This window comes from Emys orbicularis, chromosome 7 (assembly GCF_028017835.1).
Source record: "Emys orbicularis isolate rEmyOrb1 chromosome 7, rEmyOrb1.hap1, whole genome shotgun sequence".
Lineage (NCBI taxonomy): Eukaryota > Metazoa > Chordata > Testudines > Emydidae > Emys > Emys orbicularis.
In genome coordinates this window covers 98,602,936-98,616,328 of record NC_088689.1, presented here as the reverse complement: position 1 = coordinate 98,616,328, position 13,393 = coordinate 98,602,936, and the positions used below count along the sequence as shown (strand labels likewise).

General features: G+C 50.5%; 1 protein-coding gene across 1 annotated transcript in view; it reads right to left on the bottom strand.

The window, feature by feature from the left end:
- NRXN2 (neurexin 2) overlaps nucleotides 1-13,393 on the bottom strand; it is a 293,562-nt gene that overhangs the window by 164,858 nt on the left and 115,311 nt on the right. Inside the window, exons 7-9 of the mRNA XM_065408659.1 lie at nucleotides 10,849-11,010; nucleotides 9,566-10,004; nucleotides 843-1,226 (exon numbers count right to left, since the gene is read on the bottom strand). Coding sequence (XP_065264731.1) covers nucleotides 843-1,226; nucleotides 9,566-10,004; nucleotides 10,849-11,010 — 985 coding nt within the window. The remainder of the gene's footprint in view (nucleotides 1-842; nucleotides 1,227-9,565; nucleotides 10,005-10,848; nucleotides 11,011-13,393) is intronic.

The following is a 13,393-nucleotide window of genomic DNA, read 5'->3' as shown; positions in this document are numbered from 1 at the left end:
GTGAGTGCGCTGACCATGGGGCTAAAAGTTATAATGGAGGCACCCCTCATACTCCTCCTTCAGTCGTTTTAGGAGTCCAGCCCTTTAAAGATGTCCCCAACCAGCCCACTGCGTCCACCCCAGACAGACTTATTGTCGACTTTTAGATTGGTTGAAAATTCCAGGAAAGTTCCAATTCCCTTCGACCCAAACTCACTTCTTTCCCTGATTTTTCAGAGCTGCCAGTGAGCTGAGGAATCAGCTTTTCACCAACTCTGTCCTGATGCCAGGGTCCATCTGTCTCACTAAGAGACAACCAGGCGGTGGCACCATGTTTCCCATGACTGACCCTAACACAGAAATCCCACCTGCAGTTGGGGAGGGTAGCCTCCTGGATTCCTTCCTCACCACTTCCATGCCCCCTCACCTCTCCCACACCCTGACCAGGTACCCAGTGCCCCCCATGTCCCTCTAACCTCTCCCACACCCTGCCCTGGTACCCAGTGCCCCCATAGCCTCCTCACCATTCCCACACCCTGCCCAGGTACCCAGTGCCCCCCATGCCTCTCTAACCTCTCCCACACCCTGCCCTGGTACCCAGTGCCCCCATAGCCTCCTCACCATTCCCACACCCTGCCCAGGTACCCAGTGCCCCCCATGCCTCTCTAACCTCTCCCACACCCTGCCCTGGTACCCAGTGCCCCCATAGCCTCCTCACCATTCCCATGCCCTGGCCAGGTACCCGGTACCCCCCATAGCCCCCTCACCTCTCCCACACTGTGCCCAGGTACCCAGTGCCCCCATGACCCCCTCACCTCTCCCACACTGTGCCCAGGTACCCAGTGCCCCCATGACCCCCTCACCTCTCTCGCACACTCTACCCAGGTAGCCAGTGCCAAGGCAGTCACAGACGAAGCGGTTCCAGCCCTCACGGCAGACCCCCCCATTGCGGCAGGGTGCACTGCTGCACTGCTTGAGCGTCTCCCGGGAGCAGAAGCTGGAGACGCCGGGCACACTTTGCACCTCGGCCAGGCGCCGCACGTCCCGGCTCTTGCCGTCGATGAACAGGTCCCGCACGCAGCCCACATAGCCGTAGTTGAGGAAGGCAGTCCACACCTCAGGGGGTAGGATCAAGTCCAGTCGATTCTCGGGAAGGCCCCCCAGGTACATCTCACTGTCCAGGTCCAGGATCTCACTCTCCCCACTGGCCAGGAACGGTATGCTGCGGCTATTCACTGAGATGGAGCCTGTGGTGGGGAGCCGGGCACCACAGGCCATTACTGGGCTGCATGGGCAGCAGGCACCACACCAGCAAGGCCCGGGGGGGCGGGGAAGGTGGTGCACACAGAGAGATCCCCACACACATGCACACAATACTAACAGGGGTCAGGTTAAACCTTGTTGTTCTGGGTTGGGTGTAGTTGTTGCCCTTCATTTAAGGTAGTTGTAAGAAGCCATTAAGCTCCTTTATGGCAGCAGGCGTTAGGGATTATGTATATTATGTATGTACTATGAGAATGACTAGCACCTAATCCCATGCTTCAGCTGACTGCCTGAAAGGGCCAAGAAAGTTTTTTTTCCCCCTGACACCTTGTAATGTGTGGCTTTTTTTTCACCTTTCTCTGAAGCATCAGCCAGAGGTGGAGACAGTCATCTGGGGAGGGCCAGTGCTATCAGGTGGTTCAGACAATCCTCTGTTTTAGTTGCCTGGCTGGTGGGTCTTGCTGACATGCTCAGAGACTAACTGATCACCAGATGTGGGGTCAGAAAGGAACTTCCCCGAGGTTAGATATGCAGGAACTTTGGGGGGGGGGTTCACCCTCCTCTATAGCATGGGTCATGGGTCACCTGCTGGGATCACCTGAGCTTCTCATCTAGTCAATTCCCTGCCACTGCTGAGACTTCAGGCATTGGTGTCCTCTCAGTCTCTCCTGTTCTCTGTCTGGCTCACAACAGATTAGTATCCTGAGGACTGAAATGCTTAGGTTTAACTGAAGTCACTTGGCTCAACAGAGGGGTAATTTGAGTGGAATTTAATAGCCGCAGCTATCAAGAGGTCAGACTGATTGTTCTAATGGTCTCTTCTGGCTTTAAACTCTAAGGAACAAGCAGCTGAAATGAGTGGTCTCCATCCCAAACACAGGCAGAGTCACTGCCCAAAACAAAGACAAATGCAAAGCACACATGGGTGGAGGGGTTTCACTGGCTGTTGCTTTGTGGAGGTGTGTGTGTGGAGGCAGAAAAACCAGAGGAGTGGAGAGAAGGCAGCAAGCACTGCAAATGGGACCTGAGAAGAAGCCAAGGCAGAGAACTTTTGTGCCAAGTGCTGGCTAGAAAGGGGCTTGGAGCTGCGAGCAAAGAAACTGTCTCCTGTTGTTGGATTCCTGCCTTTTTCAGAGAAACAGGACTTTGTACATTCCTTGCAAATAAACAGGATTGCATCATAGATACCTGACTCCACCACCAATTTCTCCTACTAACTGGAACAACTAGGTGTGTACTGAATTTTTAGTTAATTTCTCAGGTCAAAAAGGGGTAACACTGGTATCAGGAGCAGGATCCAGTTTCCAAGAAGAGAAACTGTGAGCTGGTCTTTCTTTTGAACTAAGATGGAACAAATGATGGAGGTGCTCACAGAATTCAAAGGTGGCCAAAAGGATTTAAAACAAGATCTAAAACAAGTGCTGGAGGCATCACAAAAAGAATTAAAGCAGCATCTGGAGGTTTCCCAGAAAGGGCTGGAAGACGACTTGTAGGCGAAGAGGAAATCTTTGTTGAGGCAACAGTTACAAAGCGCTCAGCCAGACTGGGAAGCCCAGCTGCAACACTCCCAGACTGGAATGGCCAGATGGATTAATGAGGTGACCAGCAACTTGACTGCCACAGACCAGAAAGGTGAGGCCAGGGAAGCTTTAGCCAACTTGGAATTTGCTAACAGAATGAGCTGCAGCAAGAACTTAGGGAGCTGAGAAATCACCTTGAGAAGGAAATCAAAAGGGCATGGGTCACAGTGGAAATCAGAGGCCTGGATGTGGAACTGGGCCAGTCAGAAGACTTGGGTAAGACCAGACATTTACAAGGGTTTTCTACCTTGTTTGTAACCCCCAGAGAATCAGAGATAAGAGATTGGATTATCTCAGCTCAATAATGCAAAACCCCACAGTGATGAAATGGGAATGTTCTGTAAATATTTTGTATGAATACTGTGCGTGCCTCAGTTTCCCCTATAGGCTGCATCGTCACCTAGGGGTAAAAAAGGGCTGTTTACTCTCAGGCAGGCTGCCACACAGATGTGGCTGATGTCTAGCTGTCTTGAGTTTGAGGCCCATGTTATTAGAGAGTCCATGAAGACAACAGCAAAGCCAACCCCCAGGACATTTGCTACCTACCAACTAACAACCATGGATGGTCCAACTCTCTGCAAGAAGCCAGACGCATTTGACCAATTGGCCAACAACGGACTGAAGAGGAGGCAGGTGGGACTGGCTCAGGAACTTCGACAAAGGGGGATAGAGTGGGAGCCAAGGGGGGGGACACAACACTTGATGGGGCCCTGGGCTAACCCAAATGGAGCACACTGTAACTTTTTTTTCTCTATGCTAACCAAGGACTTTCTATGCTGTGTAATAATGCTGGCTAAGAGTCACTGCGGATGCTGAAGGTGTGAGTGCATTGCTCCCTTTGGGTGTACAAGTATCTCTGAGGTGTCCAACTCAGGTGGACTCACTGAAGGGAGCTCACGGCGTAAAGCAGGGGTGGTGAAGGCTCTGAGATTTGGTCGAAGGAAGCAGTGAAGCCAAGTGGTTTACCCTGGTAAAAAAGTGAGACCCTACGGGGGAGTCTGGCACACTGAAGGGTTCCTACCAGGGACAGTTCCAGAGCTGTTCAGAACACCAGACCTGTGGATCCATGATACCCACTCACTATCTTTGATGGAAAAACTTAATGCCCGGCTTATTTGGCTCAGTTCATCATCATACAAATGACTGAGATGGACAAAAATGCGGGGGAGAGGGGGCTCTAGTAGCCAGCCTGAGTGGCCCAGTTCTGATAGTGCTACAGAACTTAGCCCCAGAAAACAAACTGAGTTGTCCAGATCTAATACAATCCCTTGATATGTGGCTTGAATCATAGAAGATTAGGTTTGGAAGAGACCTCAGAAAGACATCTAGTCCAACCCCCTGCTCAAAGCAGGACCAACCCCAATTAAATCATCCCAGCCAGGGCTTTGTCAAGCCAGGCCTTAAAAATGTCTATGGAGATTCCACCACTGAAGCCAGCCATCATTCTGAGATGTCCAAGTAGGGTTGCCAACAGTCCCTTATTACAAGGGACGTCCCTTATTTTTCACCTCTGTACAATAAGATTGGGAGTTGCTGAGTGCTGCAAAAAGCAGCAAGAAATACCCCCATGAATACAGATGACTGCTACTTATTAATTATTAACAATAATAATTAATTAATAATAATAATTAATGATAATATTGGGAGGAGAGGCGGGGTGGGATGCTAAGAAAACAGTCACTTATTTTTTAAATGCAATGCGTCCAAGGCACAGCCAAGAGTTAGGCCATGTCTACATTACCACTTATGTCAGCAAAACTTATGTTGCTCCAGGGTATGAAAAAAACACCCCCCTGAGCGACATAAGTTTCGCCAGTAGTAGTGGTAGTGTGCCCAGTGCCATGTCGGTGGGAGAGCTTCTCCCACCAACACAGATACCACCACTTGTTGAGGTGGTTTTATTATGTCGATGGGAGAGCTCTCTCCTTCCGACATAGAGCGGCTACATGAGCCATCTTACACCAGTGCAGCTGCATTGGTACAGTTGTGCCACTGTAAGCTCACTAGTGGAGACAGAGCCTTGGAGAGGGAAAGAGGATACCACACCTCAATTGGCAAAGGACCTGAAAAGACTCATGTTCCTGGCACATCTAGATACTGAAAAGGACTTCCAAGATAAATTGGGAACAGATCAATTTACAGATGCTCAGCTGAACTTGGACTTGCAGATCAAGATCAGTGAAAAGAGGCCAAAGACAGTCCGAGAGACTGTGGAATTTACAACAGAACTTGAATCTTTCCTTGCAGCAGCTCACCAAAATAGGAAGCAACTGCTCACCTAGTGAGGAAGATGGAAGCTGATCACCAGGAGCCCTGTAAGTACAGCTGTGTCTAATATACATGATGGAAAAAGAGATTCTTATCTGGCTCATGATGTTTTGGAATGATCAGAAAAATTGATAAATTCACTTTGTAAAACAAGGGAAATTGGCAATAACATAAAAATTAAGGGAAGCAGTTCAGTTAAATGTTTGCATTGTGAAAAATCTGGCTGTTAAAAAAAGCGGGCCAGGACAAAGCATCACAGGTGCCTAGTGAAAGTTCCTCACCCACTTCGGTAAACGGGGAGACACCATGCTGGAGGGGCAAAACCTGGGGGTACAAGGATCAGCCCCACAGTTTTTGTTTAGACCTGGGCAGTTAAACAACAATAGGAATTGGCTATTAAGTGTATAATAGGAGCTGTGAAATGCATTGAGGTGACCGACACTGGCTCAAACATAATAGTTATTAGATCAGACATGCTAAAAAGGCTAGGTATAGGAGATCTAAATCTGATCTGCCTCATTGGTCCCAAATGGCAGGATGAGGGGGGTTGAACATGCATCTGTCTGAAAATTAGGTTTCAAAGTTGGACTTCTTGAATTTGAATAAAAAGTCTGGATAGCCAAGATAGTGGATGAGCTAATCATCAGTTTGGATTTCTTTAAGACTAGTAACTGTGTAATAAATGCCAGGAAAAGTGTCAGTCTGTGGAAATTCCCTTTAAATACTTGGCTCAGGTGAGACAGATGATTTGTAGGCAATTAGTTTGCAGTGAAGGAGTCATCCTGCCCCTAGGGGGAGAAACCATTATAACAGCTACATGCTGTGGTAGCTTTCCAGCAAAGAAAGATGGGGAGTAGCTAAAACCTGTTTTGAGACCCAGGGTCTCAGGGGAATCTTAGCTGCTAAAGCTCTTGTGGAGCTGAATTAGGAATGGAGGTCTGTTCCTCTGCTACATGTTTCTGACAAGCAGTAAATAATAACAAAGGGAACCACAGTTGCAAAATGTGAAGAGGAGGTTACTTACCTATAACTAGAGGTTCTTTGAGATGTGTGGTCCCAATCTGTATTCCATAGGGACTATCACTTAAAGAACCAGTGGATCTAGTAATTGCTGGTATAGAAGAAAACTACTGGGGGTGGGGGGAAGGTGAGCTCCCAGAGTTTCTATTAGACTTGTTCCAGTGCAGTGCCATACATTTAAATGAAAAGCAGCAGAACAGTCTGAGAGACTTTCTGGCTAGGAATCAGAGGAGTTTTTCTCCTCATCCAACAAAGATACAGACTGTACTGCACTAATCCAGCACAAGTTTGAAATGGGGGGAAATGACCCACTAAACAGCCATCTCACTGGCTACCAGTAACAAAGAGGGGAGAGGCCTTACAGGCCACTGAGGAAATGTGGAAGACATAACTGAGCCTTTAACCATTTCTTGGGGTTCACTCACAGTGCTGATTAAGAAAAAAAGATGACAGCACCTGATTGTGTGTGGACTATAGAAAACTAAATGAAGTCACTTTAAAGGATTCTTATCCACTACCATGAACAGATGATACTCTGGGTGGTGCGGCAGGTTCAATCTGGTTTTCCACACGGAATCTTAAAAGTGGGTATTGGCAAGTGTCAGAGGATCTAAAGGACAGGGAAAAGACAGATTTCACCACAGGACAAGGCCGGTGGCAATTAAAAGGGATGGCTGTCAGCTTATGCAGTGCACCAACCACATTTGAGAGGCTAATGGAGAGGGTGTGACACGGCATGTCTCTCTCAGCCTGTCTGTTACACCTAGATGATATCCTAGTGCATGCTAAAATTTTTGAACAGGAACTGATACATCTACAAATGGTCTGCGGTAAGCTGAAGGATACCAATCTGAAACGGAACTCAAAGAAATGTGAGCTGTTTCAAAAAAAAGGTAATATCTCTTGGGCACACAATCAGGGAGGAGGGAATTTTCACTGACAAACAGAAAATTGAGGCTGTGCAGAACTGGCAAACTTCCCAGACACTCACAGATGTGCAGAGTTTTGTCGGACTCTGCTCCGATTATAGAAGGTTTATTTGTGGGTTTGCCAATATTGCAAAAATGCTGCATAGGTTGGGAGAGAAAGGGAAACCATTTCAGTGGTCAGCAGAGCATTTTCAGAGTTCAAACAGGCTCTTGTGTCTGCTCCTATCTTGGACTGCCCGTGATTCAAAAGACCTTTCATATTGACACAAATACTAGTGCTTACAGATTGGGGGCAGTATTGACACAAGAACATCAAGGACTTGAGAGCATGATTGCTTATTACAGCAAAAGTTTAAGTTCTCTGGAGTGAAATTACTGCACCACTCAAAAGGAACTCCTGGCTGTGGATGAAAGGAAATGGGGCAGGGAAAGAAAAGCTCCAAGAAGATTTGGGTGGAAGTAAAATTGTTTGGGGTTGGTTACGTGAAATGTCCCGACAGAAAGACACTGTAAATATGTAAATAGTTAAGCTTGTATCATATGTAATTTGTTAAATAGTTACTTTTCTTTCTATCTGGGATGGGTTGCTCAGGATGTCCCCATTTTGGACTCCATCAAGGTGATGGGTGAAGATAAGATGAGGGGTGTTTTCAGGCTCTGGATAAACCTTGCTGTTACTATTCAGCGGAAACACCACCCTTCATTTAAGATAGTTGTAAGAAGCCATTATAGATATTTTAGTGACCCAGGCAGCTGAAACAATTGGGCCCTCCAACCAAAACACAGGGTGTTACTGCTCAAAACAAAGGCACATATGGATGGAGAGGTTTCACTGGCTGTTGCTTTGTAGAGGTGTGTGTCTTTGTGAGAGAGAGGCAGAAAGACCAGAGGAAGGAAAGGAAAAGGCAGCAAGGAAACACCACATGCAGTCACAAAAGCACTGGGAGCATAGCCCTTGGAAAAAGTTAAGAGAGAGAGAGCCTTTGGGCCTAGTGCTGGCTACAGAGGAGATTGGAGCTATGAGCAAAGAAGCTCTCTGTTTGATTCCTGCCTTGTTCAGAGAAACAGGACTTTGTCCATTCTTTGTAAAGAAACAGGTTTGCACCACTTTCTCCTCCTAACTAGAACAACCTTCAAGACTGAATTTTTGGCTTACTGCTTGGGTCAAAACAAGGTCACAATACATACATGCACCCATACATATGCACTGATTCACACACATGCACTCATACAATGATTTACACATCCCCATGCATTCATGCACACACACACACTAATTCACACACGCTCACTCAGACATGCACGATTCTCACACATATATGCACATGCATAAACATAAGAACAGCCATACTGGGTCAGACCAAAGGTCCATCTAGCCCAGTATCCTGTCTTCCGATAGTGGCCAATGCCAGGTGCCCAAGAGGGAATGAACAGAACAGGTAATCCATCAAGTGATCCATCCCTTCTGGCCCATTCCCAGCTTCTGGCAAACAGGGGCTGGGACACCATCCCTGCCCATCCTTGCTAATAGCTATTGATGAACCCATCCTCCATGAAGTTAGCTAGTTCTTTTTTGAAGCCTGTTATAGTCTTGGCCTTCACAACATCCTCTGGCAAAGAGTTCCACAGGTTGAACATAAATGCACACATACACAGTGGGAGCTGATATGCACATAGGGACAGTGCTGACATGTCCCTATCAGTAAGGTACTGTGCATATACATATGGCCAAAATGAGAAATTATATCGATTTAGACAGGCTTTGAGATATTTCAACCAGTAGGGGGCAGCACTGCATCTATCTCTTTCTCTCTCTCCCTCCACCCCACTTATGGGGAGCTGTAAGAGATGCTTCTGTCTCTGTTTCCTGCCACTCCTGGGCCTATTTTCTCACCTCTCTAATGAGCCGCTAATGAACAGCCAATTTGTTATGCCAATCAGCAGTGAGAGGGGGAAAAAAAGGTGTGGGGGGGGCAGACAGCTCTGGGCTCTCTATTGGGCAGGTCCTTGGGCAAGGACTATAATAGGACCAAATTTGCTCCCTGACCCCAAAGTGCAAAGCACAATTCAGCCTGAGTGCCACCACTGGGCTCTGTGACTCAGCAGTTCCCCCCACACCCCTGACACCTCACCTGCTGGCCCTCATCCAAAGCCCAATTGCAGCCCCTACAGCCCCCAATGCACGGCAGAGCCACCATGTGGCACCATGACCCTGCCACATTGCTGCACAACTCCAGACACCCCAGCTGGGGGCTCCTCATGGGTGGGGGTAGATGTGAGCACATGGGGTCTCTGTTCTGGGCAGAAGGGGTCTCTGTAGGCAATTGACTTGCTGGCACGGTCTGGAGGGCAGAGGTGGCATGGCACTCCCTGTGGGTGGGCAGAGTTCCAGGAAGCCAGGGCACAGGGAGCAGGCAGAGGTGGGACATGGGTTTCCATCAATAGGCAGGGGATGAGGGGACAGAGGTGAGCATGGGGTTCCCCATAGGCTGGGGTGTTGCAAGCAGGGCAGGGGAGCCCTCTCACCTTTACGCCCATCACGCTGGAAGTCCACGTGGCACCACTCGCCGTCATTGACCTTCTTGTTGCTGGCCCGCATCTTGATGCCGCCAGAACCCATGTCCAGCAGCAGATAAAGGTGGCCGTCCAGCAGCTCCATGGCAAAGTAGTCAGCCTTGTGTGGACGCTCAGCACGGCCCTCCCGCGGGGGCTGCAGGCGCCCATGGCTGAAGAGCAGCAGCCCGTTGGGCTCGGTGGTGCGGAAGTCAAAGGAGATGGAGCCAGTCTTCTTGGTGTTCCACTTGGGCAGGGAGATGTAGGCCTCGGGCGACTCAAAGGTGACTGGGTCCAGCGCTGCCACATTCTCACAGCGGAACACCAAGTCCCCATTGATCTTCATCTTGGGGTCGCCCTCCTTTGCCAGGCGTGACAGCTCCAGCTTGAAGTCATTGTTCTTGTACACAACCTGGTGGGGAGAGCTGCAGTGGGATACGAGGCCTTTGTCCTCTAGGGGGTGCCAACTTCGATCTGGCCCCCAGCAGAGACCTGCTGGCTGGCTCAGGGGGTAGGGAGATTGGCTAGCTTGCAGGGAGGTGTGGGGTGGAATACAAGGTCTTTTCCCTCTAGGGGAAAAGCCAGTTCCAATCTGGCTTCAAGTAAACAATGATCTAGAGCTGTTCCTATCTGATGGCTGCTATGTGTAATGAGTTTCCTGGGTCTCCTTCTGGTTCCTATTGTCTACATCACACACCAAATTCCATCCCTGCCAGCCCCCAAACAAGGATCATATGGGAATGGTCCTCAGTTGCCGCTGACGAGAGATACTCCTGCATTTCCTGCCCTAAACTTTTGGGCAGCGTTGCTATGGGATGTTAAACAGTCCTTGCACCCCACCCCATAGGTGGCTGCATCACAGCGCTGGTCAAAGGATCCCCACAGACATAGACCAGGGGTAGGCAACCTATGGCACGCGTGCCAAAGGCAGCACGCGAGCTGATTTTCAGTGGCACTCACACTGCCCGGGTCCTGGCCACCGGTCCAGGGGGCTCTGTATTTTAATTTAATTTTAAATGAAGCTTCTTAAACATTTTAAAACCTTATTTACTTTACATACAACAATAGTTTAGTTATATATTATAGACTTATAGAAAGAGACCTTCTAAAAACGTTAAAATTTATTTCTGGCACGGGAAACCTTAAATCAGAGTGAATAAATGAAGACTCGGCACACCACTTCTGAAAGGTTGCCGACCCCTGACATAGACACTTCGCCCAGCCCCAGAGGCAGCTGCATGTCATTGCATACTCACATCCTTGAGGCACCCCATGAAGTTATTGCTGACTGGGGACCCCGGCAGGTCAGCTGTGTTGGGGCTGCCCCCAATGTAGAAAAAGTCATCTGAGCCCAGCATGGTATAATCCTCCTGTGTGTAGCCCGTCGTTGTCAGGATACCATCCACGGAAATGGTCACCTGTCCGTCATAATTGCAGGGGTGGGGTGGGGCAGTGGCAGGGAAGGGGGAGGGGTGCGGGAGGGGTGGAAACAAGCAGACAACAGAATATTAACCGCCTGGGGCTGGTGAGGGGCTGGGGGGTGATGAGGGGAGAGGTGGCTAAGCCATTTTTATGTCTGGTTGTCTCTTTGGAGGAATGCCAGTATTTGGGGCTTGGGGAAAGGGGGAGTTGAATAAAATTTGATGGGGGCTTGAAAGAGGCGGCACAAAATTTTATGTGGGAGGTGGATTGCAATGGGGTTGTTCACAATATTTGATGGGCTGAAAAGGGGGAGTGGACAAAAATTGATGGAGGGGCTAGAAAAGGGGAACATAAGATTTGACCAAGGGAGGGTGGTTCACAAGATTTAATGGGGGAAGAGAGCTGGGGAGGGGATTGTCGCAGATTTGTTGGGGAGGGTCTGCACAAGATTTGGTGGGGGGCTGGGAAGAGGGGTGCACCAGTTTTGATGGCCTGTCACTAGCCCTGCCAGGGGGGTTAGTGATATTATAGGCAGCTAGACCTGTTGGGTGATGGATAAGCGCCATATATCCCATCCCAATCTGCCCTCCAACCCCCCCGCCCCCCGGCTGCACCCCACTCACCACAGCTGCAGCTCCTCACCGAGGTCCAGGTTGGGGTGCAAAGCTGACAGTGTTGCCCTAAACCAAGCCGGGACCTCCCACTGTCCACCCCGGTTGGCCTAGGGCGTATGACACATCTCCCCTGCCTTAGTTTGGGCAGTTGGGACCTCTGACACACTGGGCGTAATGGCAGGTCCAAGAAAAGACGGGGGTACAGGCACATCTGTGGGGACGGGTAATGTATGGGCTGTGTGGGGATGGGTGGCAATGGCTGTTAGTGAGGAGGCTGAGGGGAGGAAGCTGAATGAATGGCCATTGTGTGAGGAGGCTGGGGGAGGAGGGGAAATGGCTGTTTAGTGAGGAGGCTGGGGGAGGAGGGGAAATGGCCGTTTGATGAGGATTTTGGCAGAGGTGGGGAAATGGCCGTTCGGTGAGGAGGCTGGGGGAGGAGGGGAAATGGCCGTTGTGTGAGGAGGCTGTTGGGAGGTGGAATGGCCATTGTGTGAGGAGGCTGGGGGGGGGGTTGGCTGTTGTGTGAGGAGGCTGGGGGGGAGGGGAAATGGCCGTTCGATGAGGATTCTGGGGGAGGTGGGGAAATGGCCGATCAGTGAGGAGGCTGGAGAATGGCCATTCAGTGAGGAGGCTGGGGAAGGCTGGGGAATGGCCGTTATGTGAGGAGGCTGTTGGAGGTGGAATGGCCGTTGTGTGAGGAGGCTGGGGGGGGGGGGTGCGTGGCCGTTGTGTGAGGAGGCTGAGGGGGGGGAATGGCTGTTCTCTGAGGAGGCTGTGAGGGGGGGGGATGGCCATTCTGTGAGGAGGCTGGGGAGGGAAATGGCCATTTAGTAAGGAGGCTGTTGGAGGGGTAATGTCCGTTCAGTGAGGAGGCTGGGGAAGGTTGGGGAATGGCTATTGTGTGAGGAGGCTGTTGGAGGGGTAATGGCCGTTCAGTGAGGAGGCTGGGGAAGGTTGGGGAATGGCTATTGTGTGAGGAGGCTGTTGGAAGGGGAAATGGCCGTTCAGTGAGGAGGCTGGGGAAGGAGGGGGAATGGCCGTTGTGTGAGAAGGCTGGGGTGGGGATGGCCATTGTGTGAGGAGGCTGGAGGGGAGGGGATGGCCGTTCTGTGAGGAGGCTGTTGGAGGGGGAATGGCCGTTCTCTGAGGAGGCTGGTGGAGGGGGAATGGCCATTCTGTGTGTGGGGGGTGGGGGTGGCCGTTCTGTGAGGAGGCTTTTGAAGGGTTAATGGCCATTGTGTGAGGAGGCTGTGCGGGGGTGAGGGGGAGGAGCCATTCTGTGAGGAGGCTGTGAGGGGGGGAATGGCCATTCTGTGAGGAGGCTGGGGGTGGATGGCCGTTCTGTGAGGAGGCTGGGGAGGAAAATGGCCATTTAGTGAGGAGGCTGTTGGAGGGGTAATGGCCGTTCAGTGAGTAGGTGGGTAGGGAATGGCCGGTGTGTGAGGAGGCTGGGCAGAGGGGCAGAATGGGTATTCTGTGAGGAGGCTGTCAGGGGGCAGAATGGCCGTTCTGTGAGGAGGCAGGGGAGGGGAGGGGCAGGAATGGCCATTCTGTGAGGAGGCTGGGGGGGGCAGGAAATAGCCATTCAGTGAGGAGGGTGTTGGAGGTGAATGGCCATTGTGTGAGGAGGCTGTTGGAGGGGGAATGGCCATTCAGTGAGGATTTGGTGGTTGGGGTGATAACCACTGTTCCCTGAGCGGGCTGTGGGTAGGGGTGTAACAGCCAGTCTGGGGCAGGACGATGGGTAACTGCTGCTTTGGGAGGA